Raw genomic sequence first — 26,095 nt, 5'->3', positions numbered from 1 at the left:
TGCCTATTACTATTCAAACTGATAACGGTCCTGCATATGGTAGCGGATTACTTAAACACTTTATGCAAATGTGGAATATTAAACATGTTACTGCAATCCCTCATTCTTCAACTGGACAAGCAATCGTAGAGTGGGCTAACGGGACGCTAAAACGTTATATAGAAAAGTTCAAAGAGATTCAGGATGTAAGAGAAAGGGTAGAGAAGGCTCTTTTTGTGCTTAATCTTTTGTGTGTGTTTGGGGACAGTAATGAGCCGCCTATAATAAGGCACCACGCTGGCTCAGAACCCCCCAGGCCACCACACATGAAAGTACTGTATAAGGATGCAAAAACAGGACAATGGGTAGGTCCTGGGGAGGTGATTTATGTGGGGCGTGGTTATGTCTGTATTTCTACTGATTCAGGCACTATTTGGGTTCCCAGCCGTTGGGTAAAACCTGCTGTAGAGCACGCTGGAGGAGCTCGACGCGAGAACGCTGCTTCGCCTGCACCTTGCGATAGACCCTGTTCTGGAACCTATTCGACATCTGTTCCGATCCCACATACAGGGGACCACGCGTGAAAACTCTAACTTTTGACAGCAAAGATACAATCTCATAACCCAAGGCCAATTGGTCACTCCAGCTGCCTTAAATGTGGTAACTGTAACTGTGGGGCATGGGTATTGTTATGGTGTGCAGGGTGTTACCGTGAACTTTGGATTTATCAAACGTAACTGCGAGGGTTGTAATGTGGGAATTGTGAATTTGTTTAGCAAAAGCAAACACTTATTAGAGCTTCACGCGATTAGGAAGAAAGTGACCAAAATCCTTATTCAGCAACAATCCCAAATCATCAATAAGAGGTGTAGTTGCTGGCCCACGGGCATGTATGTGAAGACTTTGACGGGATGTGTTGCATGGATCTAGAGGATCATTCAAAATCTATACATAAGGAGATACAAGACCTTATCAGCCACACCCAGCGTGTACAGAAAGATATCAGGGTGGGGTTTTTTTGGCTTAGACGCTTTGGGAAATTGGTTGGGACTAGGAGGCTGGCTTAAAGGCATTTTGCCAACGGGATTATTATTTTTGATCATTATTGTAATAGTTTTAGTAGTGCTTAGCTGTGTATTTTCCTGTGTTAAAACACTGTTATTGAAAATGGTCAACCAAGCCTATGTCGCCCAAAATAAAAACGGGGGAATTGTGGATAACTGGCTAGCTGAAAAAGGTCACATAGACATAGTCCAGCTGGCTGGACAAAAATGCACATCGCTCTCAGCTTATCTGAAGTAAAGCAAAAATACACTATCCCTGGCTGTTCTTGTTACACAATAACAGGAAGATTTTGGTGGGAAAAGAATGTCGCAGGTGGGAACAGATAACTACAGAAGAGAAACTAGGGGCGGGCTTGGTATTTAGGCAACTAACCAATAATGAGCTTAACTTTTGTAATATGTATGAGCTAATTATAACAAGGCATAAAAGGTGACTGTAAGGGACAATAAACAAAGTCTGCTGATCACTCATATTGAGTGACTGTGTCTTCCCTCCATCGCGACACTTAGGCACTTTCCTGAGCTCTGCATGGCCTAGGTCCAACTCCTTGTTCCCTGGGAAATTTCTAGGAAAGTTTTAAGTATTTCCAGAGCATAGCATCATACAAAGCACAAGTAGGAAAGTGATGCCTAAGTACCCAGTGATCTAAAAAATAGGATATTTACCTGAAAGTGAGGCAGGAAGATCAAGAACTTGAACCAGCATTCTTCATAAATGCTTCAACCATCCAACTAATGTAGCAAACATTAAAAAAAAAGACTAATTTCCCTGCTTCAATTTAGGTTTAAACTCTCCATCTATGAAAACTGTTTCCTTTCCAGAAACTATACTGGTTTTCTAAACAGGAAAATAAAAAAAACACAGTAAAATTTCCATCCATAGAATACATTTTCTGAGCTTCATATAATTTTGCCAACAATTATTTTCCACTCAGAAAACTGCCTCTAGTAGAATGCCCTGTGAAGCTTGCCCCCACAGGCAAGGAATGCAACCCCTTGGGACAGACACAGCTCCAGCAATCAGGTGTACAATGTGACAAGATTCTTCTATCCAGCATGAATGTGAATACTAAAAAATACCAATTAAAATATTTGCTCACAATGAAACTAGTGGGCAAGATTCTGCCTCTCCATAAAGCATATTCTTATATCATTATTCAAGAGACGGTCATTTTGTCACTTCAAGCTGCCTTACTCTGAGCTTAGGCACAAGTTTGCTTTTACCTTAAATGCTTTTTTGTAGTTTTTATCGGAGATGGATGAACTTTCATTTGCAAAATCTCAGAGCTGCTCCAGCTTTGTGGACCAGGATTTTCCACTCAGTATTGAAGGATCATTTGTATCTTGATCTCTGGCTTTGTAATGTTGGCTTTAGGGAGACAAGGAGAAAACAGAAATTTGATGTTGAATATGTATTTTTTGTTTGTTTGTTTGTGTGTGTGTGTTTGTGTGTATCTATGCATTAACCATGAGGTAACAGGTTCATCCAAATTAGGAATAAAGTAATAAATATAAGCCAACAAGGACAGGCTTAGGAAAGATTCGGGATAGGTACAATTTGAGCCATTTGAATGAAGTGTTGAGATACCACAGCTTAATATAAATGCCTCTTGAGGTACCTCCCAGGGCCCTAAGGGCACTAAAAGAACTTAATGGCCCTAACCAGCCTCACCTCAGCCCCTGACACACATGGGTTCTTGGCTGACCCTAGCTGCCATCTGCATGCTTGCCTTGCTCAGTACTGCAGGCATTGCCCTGCTGACACACCACCGTGCTCAGGTCCCCATGCCCAAGGGTGCAGCTGGCTCCTGGGGTTTCCTGACAGTACCTATGGACTAGACTGAGAGCCACAGTGTTTCATGTAGTAAAGATTTAGATCAGAGCTAAAATAACACCTGATGGTGCCCAACTTTCTCCTTTTATCAGAAGACAAGACAAAGGAGCTGGTCTTTTAACACAGATATGTTGGACACCAAGAATCCAGGCCCAATTCTTGAGCCTTTAGTTTCTATCCTACAAAAGCGTTTGAACACATGAAGAACATACCGGTTAGTGTTAGGCCCACAGCCAAATAATTAGCCAGTGACTAGGGCTTGGCCTGAGGTTTAGTCAACTTAACAGGAAAACTACTGAACATGACATAAGAAATTGCTGAACACAACGAACAGGAATGTAAGAAGCTGAGAAAATGTGCAGATAGTACCATGAGGGAGGGCTGGATATCACAAGTGGTTAAGAGGGAGTTACAGTTGGAAATGGCTAAATTTCACAGACAATTGAAGGGAAGCCCAGGAGACTTTTGCGGGAGTCAAGTTTTGCAGTGCCAGCCGTGTCCAGGGAAAGGTATTAGTAAAAGCATGTGAGGATGAGGATGCCTAGGTAAATGTATCAGAGATTCCAAACTTGGCTACAGATGTAGCAAAACTGCACTACTGAAAATGGGGACAGATGGAGTAACAGGGGTAGGTTGTCGGTTTGGGTGAAGATTTAGTCAAAGAAAAGGACACAGCAAGGTAGAAAAAATGAGGGCTGACAAACAGAAAGGAGATTATAAGTAAAGCAGGTACTTATGCACTTATTCACAAAGCCTGGAGCTGAGTGTTCCGGCCCAGGACAGCCCAAGCTGGGAGGATTTGGTGTTACACCCAGAGCGAGGTGAAGATGCAAAGGAGGCCAAACGCCGCCAGTCGGGAAAGTTTCGTGGCACAGAGGGTTGGTAAGAGCAGAGCGGCAGGACAGGGGAGGGAGGATGGAGCAGAAGGAGCCCCGCAGCTGTCAGGACAGAGCCACAAGGGCCAGTCACCACCATGGGCCCAGCAGCCCACAGTCCCCTTGCCCGTTGGTGGTGGGGGTCCCTGGACGTCGCCTCCCCGCCCGGTGCCATGGCCCGACAGAGGGCACTGGGGGAGCCCATTGCCCCACAGTGGCGGGCTGGGGTGGGCAGCGGTGTCCAGACATGGACCCTGAGACAGCGGGGCCACACCTGGGCCTGGCCGGGGCCTGGGGGCCGGTGGCTGCTCGCCCCTCACCTGGCCTGCAGCTGCCGAGCAGGGTTACAGCACCGGCAGCCCCGCATCAAGCCCGACGGGGTGTGAGCCAGCGCTGAGGCAGCCCATGTGCAGCGTGGCCTCCCACGCAGAGCAAGAGACCAAGCCTCTTCTTCTGACTATACCCCAGGTCAAACATCCCCTCTTTGGCCCTTCTGCCCAGGAATGAAAGCAAAGTCATTTTCCTGGACAGTAGAGGAACACCTGACACAAGGTGAGCTTCCTGGTGTTACCATAGCAGTCCAGACCTGACAGCATCAGCCTTGGCACAAGCACTTCCTAACAGCAAAGCCTCAGCAGTTCTTTAGGGCAATTTCTGTATGCAGAATTGTAGAAGCAACAGTTTGGGTTGGAGGGGACCTTAAACATCATCTAGTTCCAACCCCCTTGCCATGGGCGGGGACACCTTCCACTACACCATATTGCTCAAAGCCCCATCAAACCTGGCCTATAAAACATATACAGAAATGCAATACGCAGCCCTTGCAGCCCTTGTTCCAAGCAAATTCAACACCAATCACACTGAACTTAAAGTTAGAACAAATTTCCATTAACTGATGTGAATCAAAGCAGGCTAAAATAAGGGTGTATTGCTTTCATTGAGTGAATAAAGGGGGAAACAACTAACACAAACGTGTACCAGAGGCTAACTACACCTGGGTTTCACTTGTTCTGAAGAAGTAATAGACTTCCACCTCCTTTCCTCTGCTAACAACATTTTACTCGTGTGTACTTTCTTCACATTGATTTACTTATCTATAACTTTTACTGCTGTTAAATATCACTTCTGATTTTAGCCTAGGATAAGTCTCTATTGTTATATGCCCACTTGTGATTCACAGCTATTTTCTTCTCCATATATATCCATTGCGGCATGCAGCTCTGAGGGATTTATCTCGAGAAAGTGCAGTCCCCAGAGCAGCATTACAATCCTGGAGAATGGTGAAAATACTAATTCATAACAAAAGTTAGTAGCTACTATTGATGTTGTTAAGCTTTATCCCATGCTACTGAAAGGAAAATTGAGGCTAGAATACTGTTTATTTGCCCCACAAATCAATGCACATAGGCACCTCGGATGCAGGCACACAGAAGTTTCCCTGTCCATCTGTTAGTGTCCGACTAGAAATTTTCATTCACACAATCCTTAAGGCAATCTTACTTGGAGGGCATTACTGAAATGTAATCAATATTGCTAGTGATACTGTGAAATACTTCTTACTTGTTTCCATAAAAACAGTTGTGTTTTCAGAGCCATGTAAATTATTTACAGCATCTGTCAGAGAACATTCATGGTTATCCCTGTGATTTTCTTCAAGACTAAATTAAATCTTGCAGTCACCATACAGCACCCTTGGCTGGTTAGAAAACAGAATTGTAACAGCAATGGTATTATTTTAAAGCGATGCTTGCTCTCTAGCAATTTCAAAAGAAGATAGTCTTAACATGGTTTTTTGTGCATTTTGACCTGCGTCTTGCATTTTGTGCTTTTTTTCCCCTGTATTCTATTTTTTGTTAGAACTAGAGCCTTTCATAACACAGTGTTTCTTACATGGAGGAGAGACAGGTATCTTTTTGCAGCATTAACTTATATTGCAAACATTCTGTTCTAATTTATATTTGCCAATTAACTCCTAATCCAGAATGCTATGACTCAGAACTGCTACACAGGACTGCTACCTCAGCCCTGTGTGCAGCCACAGCCCTGGTGCAGCTGCTTGCAATAACACAGCACTTACCTGTCACCCAGTGAGACCTTAAATTCCTGCACGTTGCGCTTAAACCCAAGCTTCATGCCACATCATCCTCTTACAAAGATGCAAAACCATGTCTTCTTACAGCTCAGTCACCTACAAAAAACCTTTGAGGGACTGCTCAAAGGGGAAGAACAAGGTTCAGTAATGAATGAGACCTCCTTTGTCAGGACAAGAGGAAGCTGAGTGTTTTTCAGTCAGGCCCAACCTGTTCTTTAATACCCTAAGAACATCTTACTGCCAGAAAGATTCATAATGGCAGATCCCACTGGATCTGCAGGGTGAGTGACATCCTGCTCCCTAAAGAGAAGCAGGTTAACAGTTCTAGAAACTTCACGATACCTGGGAGCTCCATGGCTGGGGCTGCTGCATCTTCAGGAGCAGTAAGGGCAGGCAGTGGCACCCACCGGCACCGGGGCAGGTTTGAAGTCGCCCAAGACAGGTTGAAGCAGGCGGAAAGCCTCACCACAGAGAAGGGGTGCTGGGGTGGCTGTGAGAGGCTCCTCGAAGCACCCCACAACCCAGGGACTGCAGGCAGAGGGGCCATCATTAGTGCTGCGGTTCAAATTGGCAGGTGGCTGCCAACAGCTGGTGGTCTCTGAGCAGGCGGCAGCAGTTCTGGGATCTGCTCCTAATGCTGGATATTCCCTTTGGGTTCTGGCTTCTGCTGGGGAAGTTTGGTACATTAAGGGGGAGAGTTAAGCCCCCTGCAGCATGAGGGGACATGGGAGTCACAGCAGCAGTTGGCATAGCATGATGTGCTGAGGCACGGGGTCGGACTGCTGGGAGGCTCTGCAGCGATGGCAAAGGACACCAAAGAGCAGGCTTTGCAGCACCAAATGGTGTGGATTGTCTTGGACTAGATCCAGACGGAGCTGGGAAGGGGTCTGGCTGGTGTTGGAGGGTGGCTTTCTGAGCAGGGAAAGTTGGAAGCTGGTGACTTCTGGCAATAGCCATAAAAGCAAGTGGCCCCAGCTGCAAGTGCAGAACAAGTACCCAGCTCTGGCCACTGAGAAGAACAAGCAGGGGTTTATCAGAACCAGGCTGAGTTCAAACCTTGTGTCTTCACAGAGGAGAAAAGGAGTGTGATAGTTACTGGAGACAACCTCCACCTGGCGAGGGACGCCCAACCTGCTGACTTGCCTTGATGATATTTCAGCAGCTCTGGTGCTTGCTATGAGGCTAGGATACAAGACTTTGCCAAGGCTTGTCCAGCCCTCAAGCTCTTGCAGCTCTTCCATTTGGGCACCAACAGTACTGCCAGGTGTGATCCAGAGCATATTAAGAGTGACTGCAGAGCTCTGGGGGCCAGTGCAAGGCATGGGGACCTGGGTGGTGTCTCTTCAGTCCTACTGAGGCTGAAGGGCTTGAGCCAAGTCAACTCATCCGTCAAGACAATACCCAATTGTGTTGCTAGTGGTGTGACTAGAGTGACTAGTCACATTTGCATCTGCAACTGCAGGACATTCTCTGCTCATGCTCAAAGTACTTTAGATGCACAACAGCAAAACTGGCATAACAATACAGATGTAACAACATAGTAAAGAATTTCACTTCTCCCATTTCTCTTATTGACTTAGATTCTTTCTTCTGAACTAGAAAGTTCTGCCATGCTGCAACTGTAATCAGTACTCTAAAGCTGCCTCCAGACCCAGAGTCATGTTAGAACAGCTGTTTAGTGATGAAAGGTAAAAGATACTATGGAAAAGCCTGTGAGAAGTGGGTAGATCTTTTTGAATGAAGGTAGTGGCTCAGGAGTTACCAGCATAGTAAAGCAAATAAGTGCCAGTGCCAGTTATAGCAGCTGTAAGAGTGACATGAGTTACTCAGCAGCTTTGTGAGCTCTCATGAAGCAGAAAGCACAAATAAGAAGGTAGCAGCTTACATAGAACATGTTTGAATCTTGTTTGAGGAAAGAAGTGTTGTTCATGGTCATCTGTGGTTACATATTATTACTGTATGTGCAGCATATTGCTATCCATGATGCTGTATAAATACAAGGGGCTTACAGAATAGTGTTACACCACAGGAATCACATCTCCTACAAAGAGGAGGACATCTGTAAGGGCTCTATTGAGGAGGAGTTGTCTGTCACAGCAACTTGACATACAAATAGCAATCAGGACAGTAGCCTTGAGACTTCCCCTAAATATCAACTGCATCATAGTTGGAAAACCTAAAGACATTCTCGATCTCTGTCCTGAAGAGGGTCTGAAATGTCACCCATGTGAATCCCTATTGTTTAAGGAGAACCATACAATGCAAGGGAGAAAAAAGAAGTGACTGCATAGGTTGGAAAAGAGCAGTCTCACACTTGATAACTGTCTCTTGGGGACAGGAGATTTGCCAGAGACACTATACCAGCTTATGACCATGGAAGATATTCCATTTCATACATTTGGCTAGTGGATCTTGTGACAAGGATCAGGGATCCCTTTCAGATAATCACTTGTATGCTCACAATGGGAGTCATAAAATGGCCATGTGTACCCCAGCTGCAACTGTCTTCTTCCTTCCCTAGCTTTTGGTTCTGTGCTGGCAAAATACTCTAATAAACTAAGAGACCACAGCAGCAAAGTCTGTATTTCTGTATAGCATTTGAAGGAATGCTTTCTCTACCTTAACTTCCAGACTCGTCTGACAAGCTGGTATCTGACATGACTTCCTTACATCAAAGGAAGTAAGAGCGGTACAGCATGGTTGTCCAGGGGATATTTTTTGCTTCTGGAAAACAAATGGAATGTCACCAGGATTCTAATAATAATGTGACTTGCATTTCACTTCTTCCACCTAATATGCTAGAATTTGTTCTTGTTTATATCTGTATATCAGTCCCTGCAAGTCCCATGTAGGGCTCAGATTTTCTGTCATGGACCATGTCTCAGGTTCTAGCCTGAGTGTATGGTACAGTTCAAGGCAAATGTAAGTATGCAGCAAGAAGCTAGGAATAAAGAACATGGGATATGCCAGGGTAGTATTTGGCAAAACAAGTCTAATCCACCTGTGTGAGAAGAGGAAGACTTTGCAAGGCAAATGCTTTTGTATAGAAGCATGAGAGAGTAGACCATGAGTACAAACAATAGCAGAAATCTCTGGATAAGATACATTGGTGGGATAATTGTTTTGGGATGGGATGAACAAAAGCAGCAGTTTATTCTTGTCTTACACACATGGCACAGCATACAGAACCAGCACAAATAACTTACAAAATCTCATACACCATGCTTCCTCTCAAATAGCTTCTATTAAGTTACAACACCATAATGAATCAGGTATTTAGTTACGACAGATCTCCAGACATGGATAGGCTCCCATTCAAGGAGTTATTATTTTTGTAAGCTAATTAAACAAACATCATTTTTTTATATGCTTAATACAGTACAGTATCCTTAACAGAGTTCAAGATATTCACATTGAGAATTGAATACTTTATAAAACAGAAGAATTTCTCATCTTGGTACAGGTCTACATTTGCTCCTGCCTTGTCTGGTTTACAGATGTGTTGCAAGTCGTCTTTACTCAACTTTCCAAGCTAACCATTGCTTTAATTGAAAAAAAAAAATAGGTTTCTTTTAGATTTAATAAAAAAGTCTTTGCTTCCCTTTCTCATTCCTATCCCCTACCCTAACCAATGACTCCCATTTAGCTGGTAGAAATATTAACCCTCAAGCTGGTATAGAAACTTGAAAAAAAAATTTGATGATGACTTGTTGAATGCAACATGAAAGATGGTCACAGCCCATAATTAATTCAAAAAAGTGGAATATTTTTTTCTCCTAATGTCAGAATTTGTGTCCATTGGAGATAGATGACTCCTGTCATCTGATTTTTAGAGACAATGTACTACTTATGGGCCAATATACAAAACCCCCATATTATTTTTTTTTTTAATTACAAGCTGTCACACTCTCTTTCATGCAATCGCTTTCAGTATAATGTTCTTTCTTTACTAGAAATTGTAACAATTTTGGTCGTGTGATACTGACTTAAACTCTCCCAGTCTCCATCAGATCAGTGTCTCCCCTTATCCATGGTCCCATTGACATTTCTGGGTTGACTCACAAGAAGAGTTTTGCTCTGTGATTGCACTTCAAACACCACTAAAGCCTGTGGGCATCTTTGCTTTGACTTGGTGGCTTTGGATTAGCTCAGCTTGAATGTGGCTGGTAAACTCTAGCCCTTAAGCAGTTAATCAGCTTTCTTAAGAAATAAGCAAATAAGATTCCTCTCCTTTATACATACAATACGCAGGGTTTTTTACATTGAGCATTATCATAAAAAGCATGTTTATGTTATTTTGAAAATGTATTTTTACAGAAATTTATAAACACTATTATATCAAACATTCTCAAAAACTGGAGAAAAAACCGACACAAAACCTGGAAGAGCCTCAATGGAATTCTCCCAGTACTATTTGTCTACTTGCATACTTCATATTTCAGTGTCCTTTACTGCAAACATAATTTAGCCATATGAGAACAGGTAAAGTTGACAACAAATCTCCAACAGTTTTGAATAGGACCTGGATCTGTTGTTTAATGAAAGTAATTTGACATCTAATGTATGGGAGGTTTACCTGGCATGCCCATTCTGTTACCTTTATTCACATTGAGCAATATCTTAATTCCCAAATAGTCTCATTCACTTCCATGGGATTACATATGACAAAAGTATGTAAAAATACTGAAAACAGTTTTCAACTTTTTAAATCCTTATGTCAACAACTAACATCATTATATTCTTCTTTATACATATTGTAATTGAAAATGACTTAAGAGTAATATTTGCAAACATTTCTGTATCAGAAATCAGTGTACAAACTTTAGGAAAGAATCTGCTTGTAGTTGTGCTATAGTTCTGACAGTCTGAAAGTCTCTCTGCTGTGACCAACAGTTTCACAGGTATAAATGCTTTATTTATCTACTTGCTTATGTCACACTTGATACTCCCTCAACCTGGCACAGTTTAAGTTTAAACATACATATATCACACTAACATGAAATTATTTTCCCTTACCACCATGTTATTTTCCCTTACCACCACCAATTTACAGCACAATCAGTAATGGACATTAATGCATATAATCTAAGTGAAATGCACTTTTTCAAGTAGTTTGTCTAACATAAAATTGGATCAATTATAATGAAAGCTTGGTTTCCTATCCTGCAAAAATTTAAAAATGCATTAAACTTTGTATGTTGGGAGTAGTCATACTGACTGTAATGGAATAGTCACAGTTCAGGAAGTTAACCAGCAGAATAAGGTTTTATTCTCTGTTTTACTAATTTTGTTTGTTCTTTCAAGAAACAAAAGAAGAAACAACCTTTTTTTTTTTTAAGTATTACTGAATGGCTTAAAATATAATTGGTGAAAGGTCATTGACTGCAATATCCTGTATGTTACCTCATCTCAATAGAAATGCTTTCCCATGGCTTGAAATGCTTAAAGTGTAATCCTTGCTAGAGGAAAAAAAAATGCAAGCCATATCTAATCCCAAATTCTAGCTATACTGTAACATGTACAGTCACCTGTAAAGGAGCCCTTTTAATAAAACAATGTATGTTAACTTGCTCAACAATTTGTAGAATGTATCTATTTTGGTCACTGTAATAAAACAAGTTATATATGTACATATTAAAAAATCCAAGTGTAAATAATTATACAATATTTCCACACAGAAAACAACTAGTTGGACATGATATGAAATGTAAAGCAAATTGCTGAAAATCTCTTCAGTCTTTGGGATGATCAAAGTATAAGTAACAAAAACTTACAAATAATGATTGAATTTTCATAAAAGAAGACTTTTGATGGAAGGACAGAAGGAATTCCCCTCCTATGCACCCTCATTCCCCATGGCTTTTACAGACTCAGACCCTTCCCCAATAAGCCACAGGTGGGGTTTTTTTAGATCTAATGATGTGTTTTAATGAGGTTTTCTTCTTCTGTATAACAGTATTAATAAGGTTTCCATGATTTTTTTTTTCATAAAACATCTTCTCTTATTGAAGTTTATAGTGCTTCAGAAGTTTCAGGCTATTTAAACTCCATAAGAATATGAATCTGATCCAATTATGTTAAAGTCTAATGAAATAGAAATTCCTTTATTTACTGTAAAAATTTAGTTACCTTCTGTTCTGATAATTCAATCCAGTTTTTATTCCCTGACCCCCCCAAAAAAGTCTTGTAGTTACAAGCCTATAATTATACATAGCAAAGAAAGTAACTGCTCCTTGCCTATGGAAATATATATAGTTATTCAAGTTCCAAACCCTCTCTAAGCTGCTAACCATCACACAACATATGCCATTTGGCAATTTGTCTCCTAGGATATTCACAAATTTCTTTCCAGTGCTCTCCAGCTGTTCCTTCTGCTGAAGATCCCAAGGTTAACTGACCAATGACTTCATTCCTTGACCCCCTGTCTGAATCTAAAACCAAAAATTCAATGCTGATATCATCAAGGTCCTCACAAGGAATGTCAAAGACAAACAATTCATTGAACACTGCATTGGGGGTGCATTTCTTCACATGGGTTTTCTTTTTAGAAATTCTCTTCTTAGCATGGTACAGGTTCACTTTGACATAAGGGTCTGCAATGAAAAGAAAAAGCACAGATCAGCTCTTGAACAGTGTTTAGAAATCCGTTGATCTAGTTTAATGGCAATTTTCATAACTTATCAACATAATTACATCACAATGAGGAGATATTTCAAGTTGTTAATGATGATTCATCTAATCTAATTTTTGTGTTTACATCAGAATTAGTCCCTTTAAGCTTTCTTTATGGTCATCAAAGATGCAATCAAGATAGTTGGTGAAGTTTAGGGTGTGATTCATCTGATCAAACACTGGTGTCTCCATGAGACAAATCCTGCCCTGCAGTCCATTAACCCTAATAACATCCTTACTACATAAAAAGGTGGTCTGAAAGTACACAAAATTCTAATAGACAAATAATTCTAATAGACAAATATGTATTGTTACATACCTATGTGTAACAGAACTCTGCTTTTCACACGTTCTACCAGTAGGGGTTAATCATTAGCCTTAATAAGACTCATACAAAGAAAAGCCTCAGAAAGGAGAGAACAAGCTAGTGCTGAGAGAATGGATGAATGGATGTGATTAATTTCTGTTGTGGTTCCAGCAAAGTCAATTAGCTTGATTAAATTGCTCCCACCAATTTTTATTGAGCATATTTAACACTAAACTTTAAATGAACAGGTATGTGCATTGTTAGGATATGTACTTGACTTTGTGTCTGTGCTGAACTACTACTGAAGAAGGGAAGGGAAAATGTCCGTATATTTAGCTCTTAAACAACTTTGAGTGTTTGCATTCCTCATAATTATTCAACTATTACAAGATTCCTTTGCTACTGTCTTCAACAACAGCTATATTCCTTCCTTCAGAGGGATTCTAGAAAATGCTTTAACTATCATCCCTTTCAAGTAACTTGGCATTTATTTCAATGCATATGTGGGCCTGTTTCCAAATTCTCATAGTGCAAATATGCAGTACAAAATCCTTTCTACTAAACCCAGTCAAACAAAATAGTCTATGTAAACAGCTAATAAACATCAATAATAGTTGAATACTTTTTTAAAAAAGTAAAATCAAATCTGAACCATGTTTAGAAATTTTATGCCAAAGTTATCAGACTGAAATAGTTGTATGATGAAAAGGTTTTTGCTTCCTTGAACTGACAAGAGTTTAACAGAAGTAAGGTGTGATAGAATACAACTTCAGTTTCATAGTCTATCATCATAACAAATACTTTAAAATAAGGTTTAATGTAGTTAAAATTTCCATTGGCTTTGAAATAGATATTGCCACACAAGCTCTAAAAATATCAAAATCAATATTCATGAGGACATTCATAATGTTGTTAATTTCTGTTTAGAGGGAATTTTCTGACCGTTACCTCTGGCCAGCTACTAGATAAGGCTGGAATGTTCCTCTTGATTTTATTAGGTCTGTTAGGAGACCTCAACACCAGTGATCAAGGAAACCAAGGAGGTTGTGAGAATGGAACAGCTTCTAAGTAAAAAAAATCCCATCTTCCTAACGAGACTGAGTTATGCAATTGTTTAGCTTACCCCACAGAAAAACCATTTCACCCTCTTCCTTGTCCAGGATTTCTGTTGGGCTGAGGGGGAAGTCACAAGGGAAATAAGGACTGTCATGAGTGCAGCATGTTAGTGACACCCAAACAGCTACTGAACCTGGCCTTGCTGATGAACAGCAAATGATGAACTGTCTAAATTAACTAGGTGTCCAGATGTAGCATGGCTGCCTGTATCTCTTAGAAATATGATTTTCCTATTATAATTAGCAAGGTTGTACTGAGGGAAGCAGAAAGAACAAACAAAATTGATAACTTTACCCCTAAGAGGTACAGTAAACAAATGCGTAGTTTGGATGTGATATAGGGTCCAGGTGATTGCTGAGACTAGGAAGGATTTTGTTTTCAAGTTATCTTTCCACCTTGGTGAACCTCAGCCAGACTTGGTCTGTTGAGATCAGCTTGCTGTCCTGCTGTCTTCATGAAATCTCCGCTATTCCCTGTGACATTGGGGTTGATTGTTAGAAGTATGTATGCTCTCTTATAGTGGAGCAACCTTGGGCTCCATTTATATCCTTTCTCCTTATGATATGTGAATAAAAGAGAGATAAGGAGAATTTCAATGGAACTTCACTATGTAAATGGGAGTGATCTATAGGTTTGTTCTGTTGGATCCAACATGGATTAACTTTCTAGGTAAATTGCAATATTTCTTTGTATGAGAAGTAGAAACACTGTATTACTGGCTGCAGCAATTATGATTCAGTGGTTCCCAAATCTACTTCTTCTTTTCCTTCTTTCAAAAAAATCCTGTGAAATGAAAGAATATCAGTCCTATACAGAATCACCAGCAGTTGTGCTACTATTTGTGTAGTCCTTTGTTGTGTACTGTTCTTTTTGTGTGGTTGTCTTATCCCTAGTATATTGTACATTAAATTTTATTCTGTTACTATGTTATCTTGCACTAATATCCATCTAAGTGAATTTCTAGTGTTGGCTTCAAATGGAGTTTCATTGAATGCAAAATGGCACCAGACCAGGGGAAGGGAGTGCAAAACCTGCTCCTTAGATCATCCCAAGTATAGCTCACCATAAAGCATGGATGTTATGTTATAACCTGCTTCCAGCACTGGCATAATTCACCTTTTCACCTTGCCAAATAAATGTTAGTGCTCAGTGGGCCAAATTCAGCACAGGTATACCTGGCTTCTTTTCTTGGTGCTAAGCTGAAATAAACCATACGGTGATCTCACTCAATACTGATTTTCTATAAATAAACTGATTTTTTTGGTCATAAATAAAAGCTTTTAGTATCTGCAAACAACATCCCATACTTATAGCAGGTGGGTTCTGCTCAAGCCAATCACAAACCTCATTGGTTTCCACTGCTAACAGATGTCATGTTCTTTTAACGTGATTGAAGAACAAATTTGTAAAATACATGCCCTGGAAAATAAAGCATTGACCTAGATATGAATAAAATGAATATGCTGTAAATATTAGACACACCATTTCTGTATTTATGGGATATTTTTAGTCTCTGAAATGCCACATTTAATCTGTCTTCTGTCTGTTTCTTTTATATTCTTAGGGCATATTCATTAGTAAAACCATTACCTGATAATCCTGACACATCAGATTTAGGTAGATGCCTGGCTTTTAAAACAACCACAGTGAGCGTGTTTGTTGTAGACTGATAACAGAGAGAGATCAGTAATTCTCCACGCCCAGATGATTTCTGAGGAAATAAAAGAAAAAAAGAAATAGCACTATTTATAAGCAATTATATTGACCAAGCTTTAAACCAGAATTAAGAAGATTTATGAAACATCACATAACTGTCTGCTCTGAAATGATGTAAAGGGATATAACTTATTGAGCTATGCTGTTTTACATAGCAAATATGATTTCCCTCCACTATAGTTATATAACTCTTTTTATGATTGGTTATCAGACTAAATGAAAATAAATAATAAATAAGTGAAAATACAAGTTGACATGACATTAGATTCAGAGATTAGAAATGAAATCCTACATCCAGAGGGGAAAGATCTTAAGAAAAAAAAAAATCATAAAGCTATATTGAAAGAAAAATCTAATACAGATAAATAAATAAATAAATAAATAAATAGATTAATCTTCAGTTAAATCTTTTAAACAGGAAAGATTCAAACAGTTAGTGAAATGTCATCCTTGACACTTCCTAAAGCAGTATAATATACATGAATTAAAGATGAGATCAAAGGATTTCTCTATGATTATTAGATTTGAATTTGCAGTAGTTTATTTCACAGAAAGGAGGAAGGCAAGGGAAACAAGCAAAAATAATACCTTATATACCAGAAAACCCAAGAAGTTATCAGTGACATAGTTATAGTTGTAATATAGCAATAGAATTGCAAAATAATAGTATTAGTTATAGGTATGCTGTCTGGTAGACATTTATTTGATTTGGCAGTATGCTTGCTCTTTAAAAACAATCAAATTGAAAGTCAACACACATTCCACTTCCTTAGTAGAGATTAAGAGACATGTGTGTGATGCATGTGCCTTTCTGTGGTTCAGCTGCGATGGTTGTAAATGATCTTTACATTCTGAAATGAGACAAGATGGTACGAAATATTTTTATCCCAGTGAAATCAGTATGTTTGGCCATTGACTTCAGCAAGACTTTGGCTTCTCCTCCCCCCCCCTTACTATCCTTAGCAGAGCTGCAGCCTGTGCCACAATTCTTGAGGGAGAAGGTAGTAACAGCACTGAAGTGCAAGAACATACTAATGCATATGGTCTCTAACTGGTTCCAATTTCATAACTAAAGACTACCTGCGCTCTTTAAGAATCTGCTATAAAATCCGTGTAGCTGAAGTGAAAGATTTATATTGATTTCCATAAGCTTTAAGAAGGAAACTTGTTAAACAGAAAAGGGGAGGGAAGAGAAGGGGAATAATACCTAATTCTTTGCATTCTTTCCTTTTAAAGTAAATTAATGTGGATTGAAGCCTCTTGACCAGGTGCAAATGGGTCCACTCAAACCTGCTGGACCAGCTGGATAAGCAAATAGAGTTTAGGACATTAGCAATTTCTTGCAATATGCTCATTGTAATGTTCTTTTATTACATTTGTGTAATTACTTCCTCATACTGCCATTATGAAAGCATCTCAATGACTTGCATGATAAGCTTGTTTCCTTTTCTTTCCAAGATGGTAGCAGCATTATACAAGAATCATAACTAACACTAGCACAACACTTTTAAGCTTTAAATAGAAAACATGTTACCCTAACATTTCTTTTGATGATCTCTCTGTCCATTAGCAGACTTCCTTCTGACAGTTCAGTTCCTGCGAGGGAAATGAGGACTTCTCCGATGACATCATCTCTGGAAAACCTGTCAAAACTCAAGATCATAAAGTGAAGCGTTAAGTCTTGAATTTGGCTATAGGGGATCCCATAAAACGTGAAGGTTTCATTGAAAGCCGGATCTAAGGTTTTCCTCATCACTCTGGTTTTCACCTTGTGCTTTTTCTCAGGCAGGATTGTCATTTTGATGTAAGGATCAGAAGTCATTGACTGTTCATCCATTGCTGGCAGCCCACGTGCTTCTTTGATGTTCACTACAAATGCCTTTTTCTCAAAGTTGTACTCTAAGGAGAAAAAGAGAGTTCCGAGCTTGTCTTGTTTATCTTCAGTTGACAGGGAAGTGATTGATTTTAAGCTGTTGGGGGATACTGAATCTTTCTTCCTTTCTGCAAAGTGCTTAGGAGACAAATTTTCAACATTTGGAGAGCTCTGGATTTTCGGGGTTGTTTTGGGGAAGTTGCCATTTAGATCTCTCTTCTCTAGGTCAAGATGGAGAGAATTGTTCGGCATCACTGATTTGTTCTTTGCTTCACTTTTATCATCTGCTCCAAACTTCTTCTTACTGTTGAGATTCTCAGGGTAAATATCAACTCCCTTCAGAACATGGACAAACTTATATGGAGGGGTCTTATTTGATTTGGAAGATTTACGTTGGCAGCAGATCCAAGCAAAAAGGGAGACAGAGAAGACAAGGCCAAATGCACTAAAGATCCCAACCACTGAAGGAATTTCATCTGCAAATCAAATAAATAGCAACGAGCATGTAAGCAGCAATGCCTTGGACTCTGTGTGATATTTAATAAAGTAATAATTTAGTAAAACAAACTTGCAACAGTGGAAGGCCAGAGGAATATTAATGGAATGACATTGTTTATGCATAAAAGCAATTATGTAACAGTTCTGATTCTCTCGATTAGTAAATTGTTCTGGATGAGAAAAGCAAAATTATCCCCCTTCTATGTATTACTAAATCAGTTTCATCTAGGTAAAAGCTGGGCAGATAGATGTGCTGCTACTATACCTTTGCTTTTTAGTGGGATGATTAAAAAAAAAAACCCACAACAATACTGTCAAAGCAAAGTAGGACATAATGTTCCAGCACAGAAAGGATCGGGCCTGGCTCTTAATTTCTTCTGACAATATTCATGTCACTTTCCCTTTGCCTACAAACTGTATTAGTCTACATATTTAATTGTAAGAACTTAAAAAAATGATTGAAAATTATATACATAACCAAAAAGTATTATTTCTAAGCTAAGCACGTGGCTTTGAGATTCAAGAATTCCCTGGGCTGCAAAAATTTAAATATACATGCTATAAAGATAGAAAGCAAGAAGTAATTGAAAACTAATCAGAATACTTTAATAGCTTTTAAGAATCATTTGCACATTTGCAATACTTTTTCATGAGATGACAGACTTTTTATAGTAATAAATATTATGCTATACTTTAATTCTACAACTACTGAAAGCAGTGGTAGAATCAATTTAGTGTTTAATAGTTTTTAATCTTTCTTAAATAACTAATTTAGGTAGGTATTATGTCACAAGTGTGGTTAGAAACATCAGGTGGGTGGGGTAGGAAAGAAGATGAAATGGTTACTAAAATGGTTTTATATTTACAAATAATTTCTTGCTGTTGTGATAATGTAAATCAATCGGTTAACATTCAAGGCAGTGTATTAACAGGAAACATCACCTCCTGATTCTGGAATAAGCTACTATTTCAGTTACCTGATATAAATCTGGAGTCACTTCAGCCAATGGAATGATCCTTGAATTAAGCCACTGCTAAAGCAAATATAATCTAGGCTAAAGTCAATATTTGTAAAAGCAGAGTTCAGAAACATTTCTACTTACTGCTTTTTCTGAGCGAAGCTATTTATGTAGCTATTTTACCAGTGCACCTATATAACTGGTATCGCAGTTGATCACCCTACATCCAGTGTGTAGAAATGACAAAACTGAAAAGTTTATTGTTATTGTTCCTATTCCTATTCTCAATGAATCCAGACTGATCAACATGTAGCTGATTAGCTGAAGACACTGGGATCCTGTATTTTCATCTGCCAGGCAATGTCATTTACAAGACTACCTTTCACTTTAAGTAATGGTAGACAAGACTTTCTCTACAACAAGAAAAAAGGAATGGCATTTATTCCAAAAATGGCTTGAACAAAGATTTTCTCTGCAGCAGAGGACGCATTTACATCATTTAATTCTGAAGCCACGCTACTTTAACCAAGAAAGAGTAAACAACCCCAAACCTCTCTCATCTGAAAATGCACCTACACAAACCTCCTCACCTCTTCCAGTGCTTTACCAGGGAGAATATATAGGGAGGAAAGGAGAGAAGGTAAAGAATGAAAATTCACACAACTTCTGAGACCGAAGAGAACCGAGGGAAATCCGGTTCCTCCCAACAAGCTGCGTGCTGGGAGGCGCTGGGTGGCTCAGCAGAGGCTGCCTGCGTGCGCTGAGCCCGGGGAGGGGAGCAGCCCCCAGCCCCGCGGCGGGGAGTTGGGGCCGGGACGCGCTTACCGAACTGCTGGCGGCTGGCGGCGATCGGAGCCATGTTGGCGGCGTGCGCTGTCCGCGGTGCTGGAGCCGCTGTCCGCGGTACTTGAGCGGCGTCGGGGGTGCAGGAGCCGCCTTCCCGGTGCCAAGCAAGCAACCTGCCCGGAGTGCTGAACGCTCTGCTCTGCTTTCCCCGGCTCTCCTCTCTCACAGCGCCCGGGCAACAGCCTTTTCCAGAGTGGGGTTAAAAAAAAAAAAAAAAAAAAAAAAAAAGAAAACAACAACAACAAAAACCAGCCCAAAGAATCCCCGAGACACGAGTGGTGGGAAAGGTGGAAGAGGAAGCAGCGAGGGGACTGGAGGAGAGGGGGAGGGGAAGCATCGGTCCTCCCCTTTACACACTGATTTGCAACCCCCTTCCTGTTTTGGCTCTTCAGAGTAGCTCCACTCCGAGACTGAAGACGTGGTTGAAACACAAATTGACGCAATCCTCATGCTACAGGGCTGAAATCAGCACCTTTCCCACCTCACATCCCCCCTCCCTAACCACCACACCCTCCCTGTCTGTCTGTCTTGTCTCCCCCCCCCCCCCCCCCCCTTCCTTTCTGGGCACTGAACACGCACTCATTGATTGTTTTAACTGCCCTGCTGCAGGATATAAGCTCCCATCCTCCGTCAGACACAGACAGTGAAATCCTAATGTGCAACTTGTGTAATACATGGGTGTTTCTGTTTTGCTAGGGTAAAATTTCTTTATTTACTTATTTATCTATCAGCTGGACAGGATAAAACAGTGTGATGGAGATGCCAACTCAGATGGTCCAGACACCTTGGCTCCAACTGCAAGGCATACATTTTTCCTATGATTGACATGATACACTTACTTGATTTGAGTCATGAAAACTCCTGATGTGCCTTCTCCCCGTCCCTCCTCCTCATTCTTTCCACCATCCACCCCCACCTAAACACTCAACCCCCACTTTGGAAATCCTCTTGACCTTCCTGCAGGTCTAGGAACAAGTTGAATCTACCTAGATACTTCTGGATTTTACCAGGCTTAGTCTGTCTCCCAGTCTGGACTGAGAGCATGGTGAGGAGGCAGGGGGAGGCTGGCAGGCAAGAGAAATGGGGGGAAACAGGACGAGAAAGCAGACCTGCCTGTAACTAGAACTGCTGTAGCGTATAATAACCCAAGCTAATTCCTGGTGCAACAGAGCTGCAAAAGCCAGCACCTGGCATCTGACTCGTCATGGATTCAGAAGGAATCATAGCAGCCAGTTTTGGAGCCCAACTGCTAATTCTGCTGCATAAATAGGAAACAGGTGTTGTTGCTTTTCCAAATAACAAAATCCAGATGCAGGCTTAGTCTGGCATGACCCTGATCCACAGTGGGCCACTTGGAAGCTGGTACATTTTGGCCCACTTTAAAGCATGTTCTTGCTTCACAGTGAAGTCAGTGAAGCTCCTTGGATTTTAGAAAAAAATAAAATAGGAAGGCCATGGAATCATGGCAAGTTAGCATCAAAATACAGCTGAATGAAGCACCTGGCTTATCCTGAGAGTAGAGACCATTTTGGTTAATATTGTTTATGCTTATCTATTTCTGTTACACCTTCAGCAAATTGGCCTTGGTATGCACCTGCACAACTTCCAGGAACAACCATATCCACTACTCCAGTTTTAATTTTATCCCATCCCATTTAATGAAAAACAGAGAATAGGTTGCCATGACTGTTCCTCTTACAAATACCTGGACTACAATGAACTCGGGTATTAGAAGATTTCAGAAACAGTTGTTCAGGTCATATTTGTGTTTTGGCAACAGAATTTGAATTGGGATGTTTGAGTTCATGTGTTGGCACCAGTCCAAGCAAATCTGGCTCTAATTCTCTCTTCTTTCTGCCAGTCCTCCTTCCCCCCAGCCCTGCTATTCACCTCCCTTTCTCTGTCCCAAATCCATCCTTGCTCAAAATGTGCATCCATTGAAAGTAATTACATTTGAGTTTACACCACATTCCAGGTATATAAGCCTCCAGACATGACTGAAATAAAGAACCTTAAACAAATTTAGAGTTAACTAAACAGTGTTTAACTGGGATTTTAGACTACTGTAAGCTGTTACTCTGTCTGGACTTTAAAAACAATAGACTGAAAATCAATATATGGTATATCTTGGTAGCATGTTTAACCTATTTGAGCTGAGATATAGTGTACATATATATTATGTTGGTACTTGTATTATTGTCAATATTTTTTTATTATTTTTATTTTTGAATGAAATCCAAGACATCCTTTGTTGATTTATAAAAAGATTATGGATCACATGGAAATATAACAATGATTGATTCAGGTTTTCTTCCCTTTAGTTTCTCAGATGTCCCAAGGATATGTAAAAAGCATTTACACATTGTATATGGTTTTCTTTTTCTTTTCTATGATAATGCTGATTAAATGGGGAAGATACATGTCCTACTTTTGTTTTGGTCTTTTTTACTTTCTTATTTTCCTCCCCTCATTTTCCAGAATTCCTGATGGTTCATGTTAAATTTTAGACAGTAGTTAAGACCTGAATGGTGCTGAGTGCTGTACAAACATATAGTAAAGAGCCCTTTCTTTCATCTCAGTTCTGTGTATGTGTAGCTCTTTAAAGCAATATGGGAAATGTTTTACAATAGCATCTCTCTGTCTTTAGAAATATGGAGCTACCATGAATGTGTCTATACATAAGCATCTGTAAAAATACATCCAGATATACAAATGAATTCTTTTATCTCTTTATTGCATTGGGCAGTGAAAGAGCAAATAGCCGTTTTTTTACATCACTCATGAACCTTCTATATTTAATTACATGACTCCACTTAATGGAACAGAGTGCACATCATAGAAAATACTGGAGGATGAGGTGGAGCACTGAGTTGCTGACACATCTTGAGACAGACATACTTTTTGCTCCTTGTATTGTGCAGGCACCATCTAGTGTACATCTTATACCCATCAGTACCAGATGACTAGCGTATACCCATGTAGGCAGTACAACCACAAAAATACATAACCAACTAACTGCTGCTTCGTTACACTTCTGACATGTGGCCAGAGGAAAAAAAACATCATGTGAACCCTGTGTGTTTCTAAACCAATGAAGTGACTATCTTTCAGTTCAGTCCCACACAACAGTAATGACTCTCCATTTTTGTGGTTATATGTTCTTGACACTTCCTTTTGTTCGAAGAAAACATCCTGGATACTTCAGCAAAACTTCACACAGTTTGCAACAGACTCTTCTGTAAAAACTTGGACTAGGAACTCACTGCTCAGGTAATATTGCCTTAATTTTCCCAGCAAACAAAATACAATGATCTCAAATACTTTCAGCTCAGAGACAGAACATTAAAAGGAGCTGGTTCGGATTTTGCCTGCATTGAGTTGAAATAGATTGATCGTCTGCAGCATATCTCTCTATATGATCTGGCTGACTGTATCACAACAAGGCCTTCTGTGGTCTGAAAATGAGATTACCAGTGCACATGCATGTGCAGAGCATCCTCCTGTTACTCCGAGCAAAGGGAGGGTGGTTGCTAAGTGACAGAGTCCATTCACTTCCCAAAGCAGATAGTCCTCAATATGGGACTGGAAAAGGTGATCCCCCACCTGCAAATGAACGGTCACCATTCTTCAGATCCCATAGCCTGTGTGTGAAGAAAACCCAATGATCCTCTCCCTCTAAAAAACAAAAAAACAAAGTCAATCTAAACAAGACCCCCCCACCACCCCGAAAGTCAACCAACATTTAAAAATAAAACTTGGTGGTTTATATGTATGAGGTGAAGCTGGTGAAACAGCTCCTTTCCATCTTTCTGAAATGTTCCCCTGGAGCTTAAAATCAGTGTTTCACATTTTCAAAACTAGCAGCTAAATTTGAGTTGCCAGGTGACAAACTACAGATGTTAATTAATACTGTTCAACATCTATGAAAATCAATCCCTGCAGCAATGCTTACAAAATAAAAATTCAGTGAGAACACAGGTATCGGTCCCAGATCTTGGGAAGTGCACAGCATTCACTGCTTCTGAAAGTCAAACAACTTCAAAGGGATCTACAAAGGATTTAGGTAGTTACACTGTTTAATTTCCACCTCAGTTATCTCTGCAATTAGATGGTGGAAAGGGGCTAAGCATCCCTCCCTGTCTCATCTCTCAGCCTTTGACACACCTTAAATGTCTAAAGGCATGTCTTTGGGTGTCACATAGACTGACAAGCCTGGACTTGTGACCTGAAGACTCAGCCTGCTGCCTATTTGGCCTTACGGACTCCTTGTTCCTCCCTAGGTTATTACTGAATTCACCTTTATGCATATTAAAGTCCAGTGTTAAGTGAAATACTTCAGTATAACTCTCAGTTTCTGCTGCAGCATGGTGTACAATTTCTGGCTTGTATTTACCAGTCCCATGTGGATACATCAGATACCACAGTGTTCCTGAAATGGCACTAGAGATATGGATTTAGAATCATCCTCTAGCTCATACATCACATCTAGGCATCTAATTTCAAGTCTACAAATCTAAAGATGAATTCTTCTCACTCTGGAGCTTGGTTGATTTGCCTCTGAACACGTTTCTAGAGTCACTGAAAAGCCCTGAACTTCCATAAAGAACTAGTGGACACAAGACAGGTCGAACAGCAGACCTGTACAAACCTGGAACAGCAGTTGAAGGTGAGGTAGAGGTGCCTGCTAGAATGGTTAGTCTAGGTAAACTGCTTCAAATGTCATTATACAATGTCATTTAAACAACAAAATAAATCCCCTAGCTCACTTACAGATGTGTCTAAATTAATGTTTTAAACATGATATTGAGTCATGCCTGAGGGATCAGCTTTAGGCTGAGCTGAATCTTTCTCTTGACCCCACTGGCTTTATTGACCAGACATTCCTTTTCTATAGTGGGAATTTAGAACACCTATTAAACATACAGACATGAAGTTTGGTATCCTAGTTGTAGGGCTGGTCTCTGTTCCTAAGATTAGGAGAGATGTCAAAAGTTACTGTTGCATTTAGTCACTTAAAAAAAATATTAAAAGCAAGTTACAGTAACGCTGTAGATCAGTGTCTTGATGACATTGTAAGATTGGGTGAGGCAAATAATTTAAGTAGTTTAGTGGTCATGTTTATATTAAGCAACCATCACTGACTGTTTGACTGATGACAAGGTTCTGCCAAGAATGAGAAATATCACCGTCCCTTCAGAATTTTGGACAGCTTGCACAATGTTTTGCTAATTACACAATTAAATATATTTTATTTTCCTTTTTTTCTCATCATAAGACCTCCCTGTAGTTCCACATGGTGGATGAAGAGAGGAAAAAAAAGAGCCCTCACAGCTGGAATTAAATTTTTGCAACAAAGGCTCCAGAGTGATTTCAGTCTGGATATACTGGCATGTACAGTCTTTCCAAAGTGCCTGTAGATCAGCTCTCTGGGGGTTACAGGTACATTTATGTAATAAAGTCTCAAAAAGGAGATTTTGCATTGGGAGGCAGCAGCTACTAATAATTCCTATGACATTTCTTACCTTTTTTCCTTTATTTTTAAGGTATTTTTTTCCAGGCAATATATTGCTTCAGGTGACAGTTTATTTCAATAACAACTAGATTCTACTGGTTTTTAAGTGCTAAGGTTCATGAATGGTAGTCTGTGAGCTGGTAAAATTACTGTGTCTGTATATGTTTTACATGCTCTGCAATACAGGTGAGCCAGAACAACTCTTACGCTTTCAGCTGGGGCTATAGATACCTCAGGAGCTAAAATACTCTTTCATCTTGGTAGCCTTTTCCTGTTGAGGAAAAGACAATTTTAATTCTTCAAGTATAAGTTTTGATACCAACAATGCTGAAAATAAGAAACAGAATCAGAACCTTATTAATGTCAGGAATCTCTTGCCTTTTACTTAGCATTAGCAGTTAAAGTATAACTCAAATAAATAAAAAAAGGTACCATTAGGGAATTAGGCTGAGATTTTACAGAAGTGTTATGGTATTAGAAGGCTCAAACTAATTTGAATTTCTTACCCAATTCATTCAGACTTCTTTAGAAATATCAGCATTAATTAACAGACAAGCCTTTTATAGTTTTTATTTAATGAATGAATATAAAGATGGAGGAGCTATGCCAAAACAGGGATTTAGGTGCTTAAGCCACACCTAACTCGAGTTTTATGAGCTTTAATCTAAATTTCAGACCTTGAAATCCCTGCTGAACTTATGTTTAAGGCTGGGAACATCTTACGAAACCTTAGAACAATAAGAAGGACTTCC

At 39.9% G+C, this 26,095-nt stretch overlaps 1 protein-coding gene across 2 annotated transcripts; it reads right to left on the bottom strand.

The window, feature by feature from the left end:
• Positions 1-9,735: 9,735 nt before the first annotated feature.
• On the bottom strand, positions 9,736-20,022 carry LOC119140936 (synaptotagmin-4-like). 2 transcript variants are annotated; one of them, XM_037372593.1, is made up of 4 exons: positions 19,811-20,022; positions 17,190-18,004; positions 15,530-15,650; positions 9,736-12,437 (listed from the first exon to the last, which is right to left on the bottom strand). In XM_037372593.1, exons 1-4 carry the CDS (start codon positions 19,842-19,844, stop codon positions 12,130-12,132), a joined length of 1,278 nt encoding a protein of 425 aa, XP_037228490.1. In that variant the 5' UTR covers positions 19,845-20,022; the 3' UTR covers positions 9,736-12,129. The 2 variants fall into 2 exon arrangements, with proteins under 2 accessions (XP_037228490.1, XP_037228491.1); XM_037372594.1 differs by having other exon boundaries at positions 17,196-18,004.
• Between the last annotated feature and the right edge of the window lie 6,073 nt (positions 20,023-26,095).

Source organism: Falco rusticolus, chromosome W, assembly GCF_015220075.1.
Source record: "Falco rusticolus isolate bFalRus1 chromosome W, bFalRus1.pri, whole genome shotgun sequence".
In the NCBI taxonomy this organism is placed as follows: Eukaryota; Metazoa; Chordata; class Aves; order Falconiformes; family Falconidae; genus Falco; species Falco rusticolus.
The sequence above is the reverse complement of the archived record's forward strand: the minus strand, read 5'-3'. Positions and strand labels throughout refer to the sequence as shown.

Excerpts from the sequence above, each read along its gene's own strand:
- LOC119140936 (XM_037372593.1), bottom strand. The coding sequence starts at position 19,844 with ATGGCTCCGATCGCCGCCAGCCGCCAGCAGTTCG. Across the intron at positions 15,651-17,189 it reads TCATCAAAAGAAATGTTAGG|AAATCATCTGGGCGTGGAGA; the intron begins GTAACATGTTTT and ends TTATTTCCTCAG. Across the intron at positions 12,438-15,529 it reads TGATGTGTCAGGATTATCAG|ACCCTTATGTCAAAGTGAAC; the intron begins GTAATGGTTTTA and ends TTTTCATTGCAG.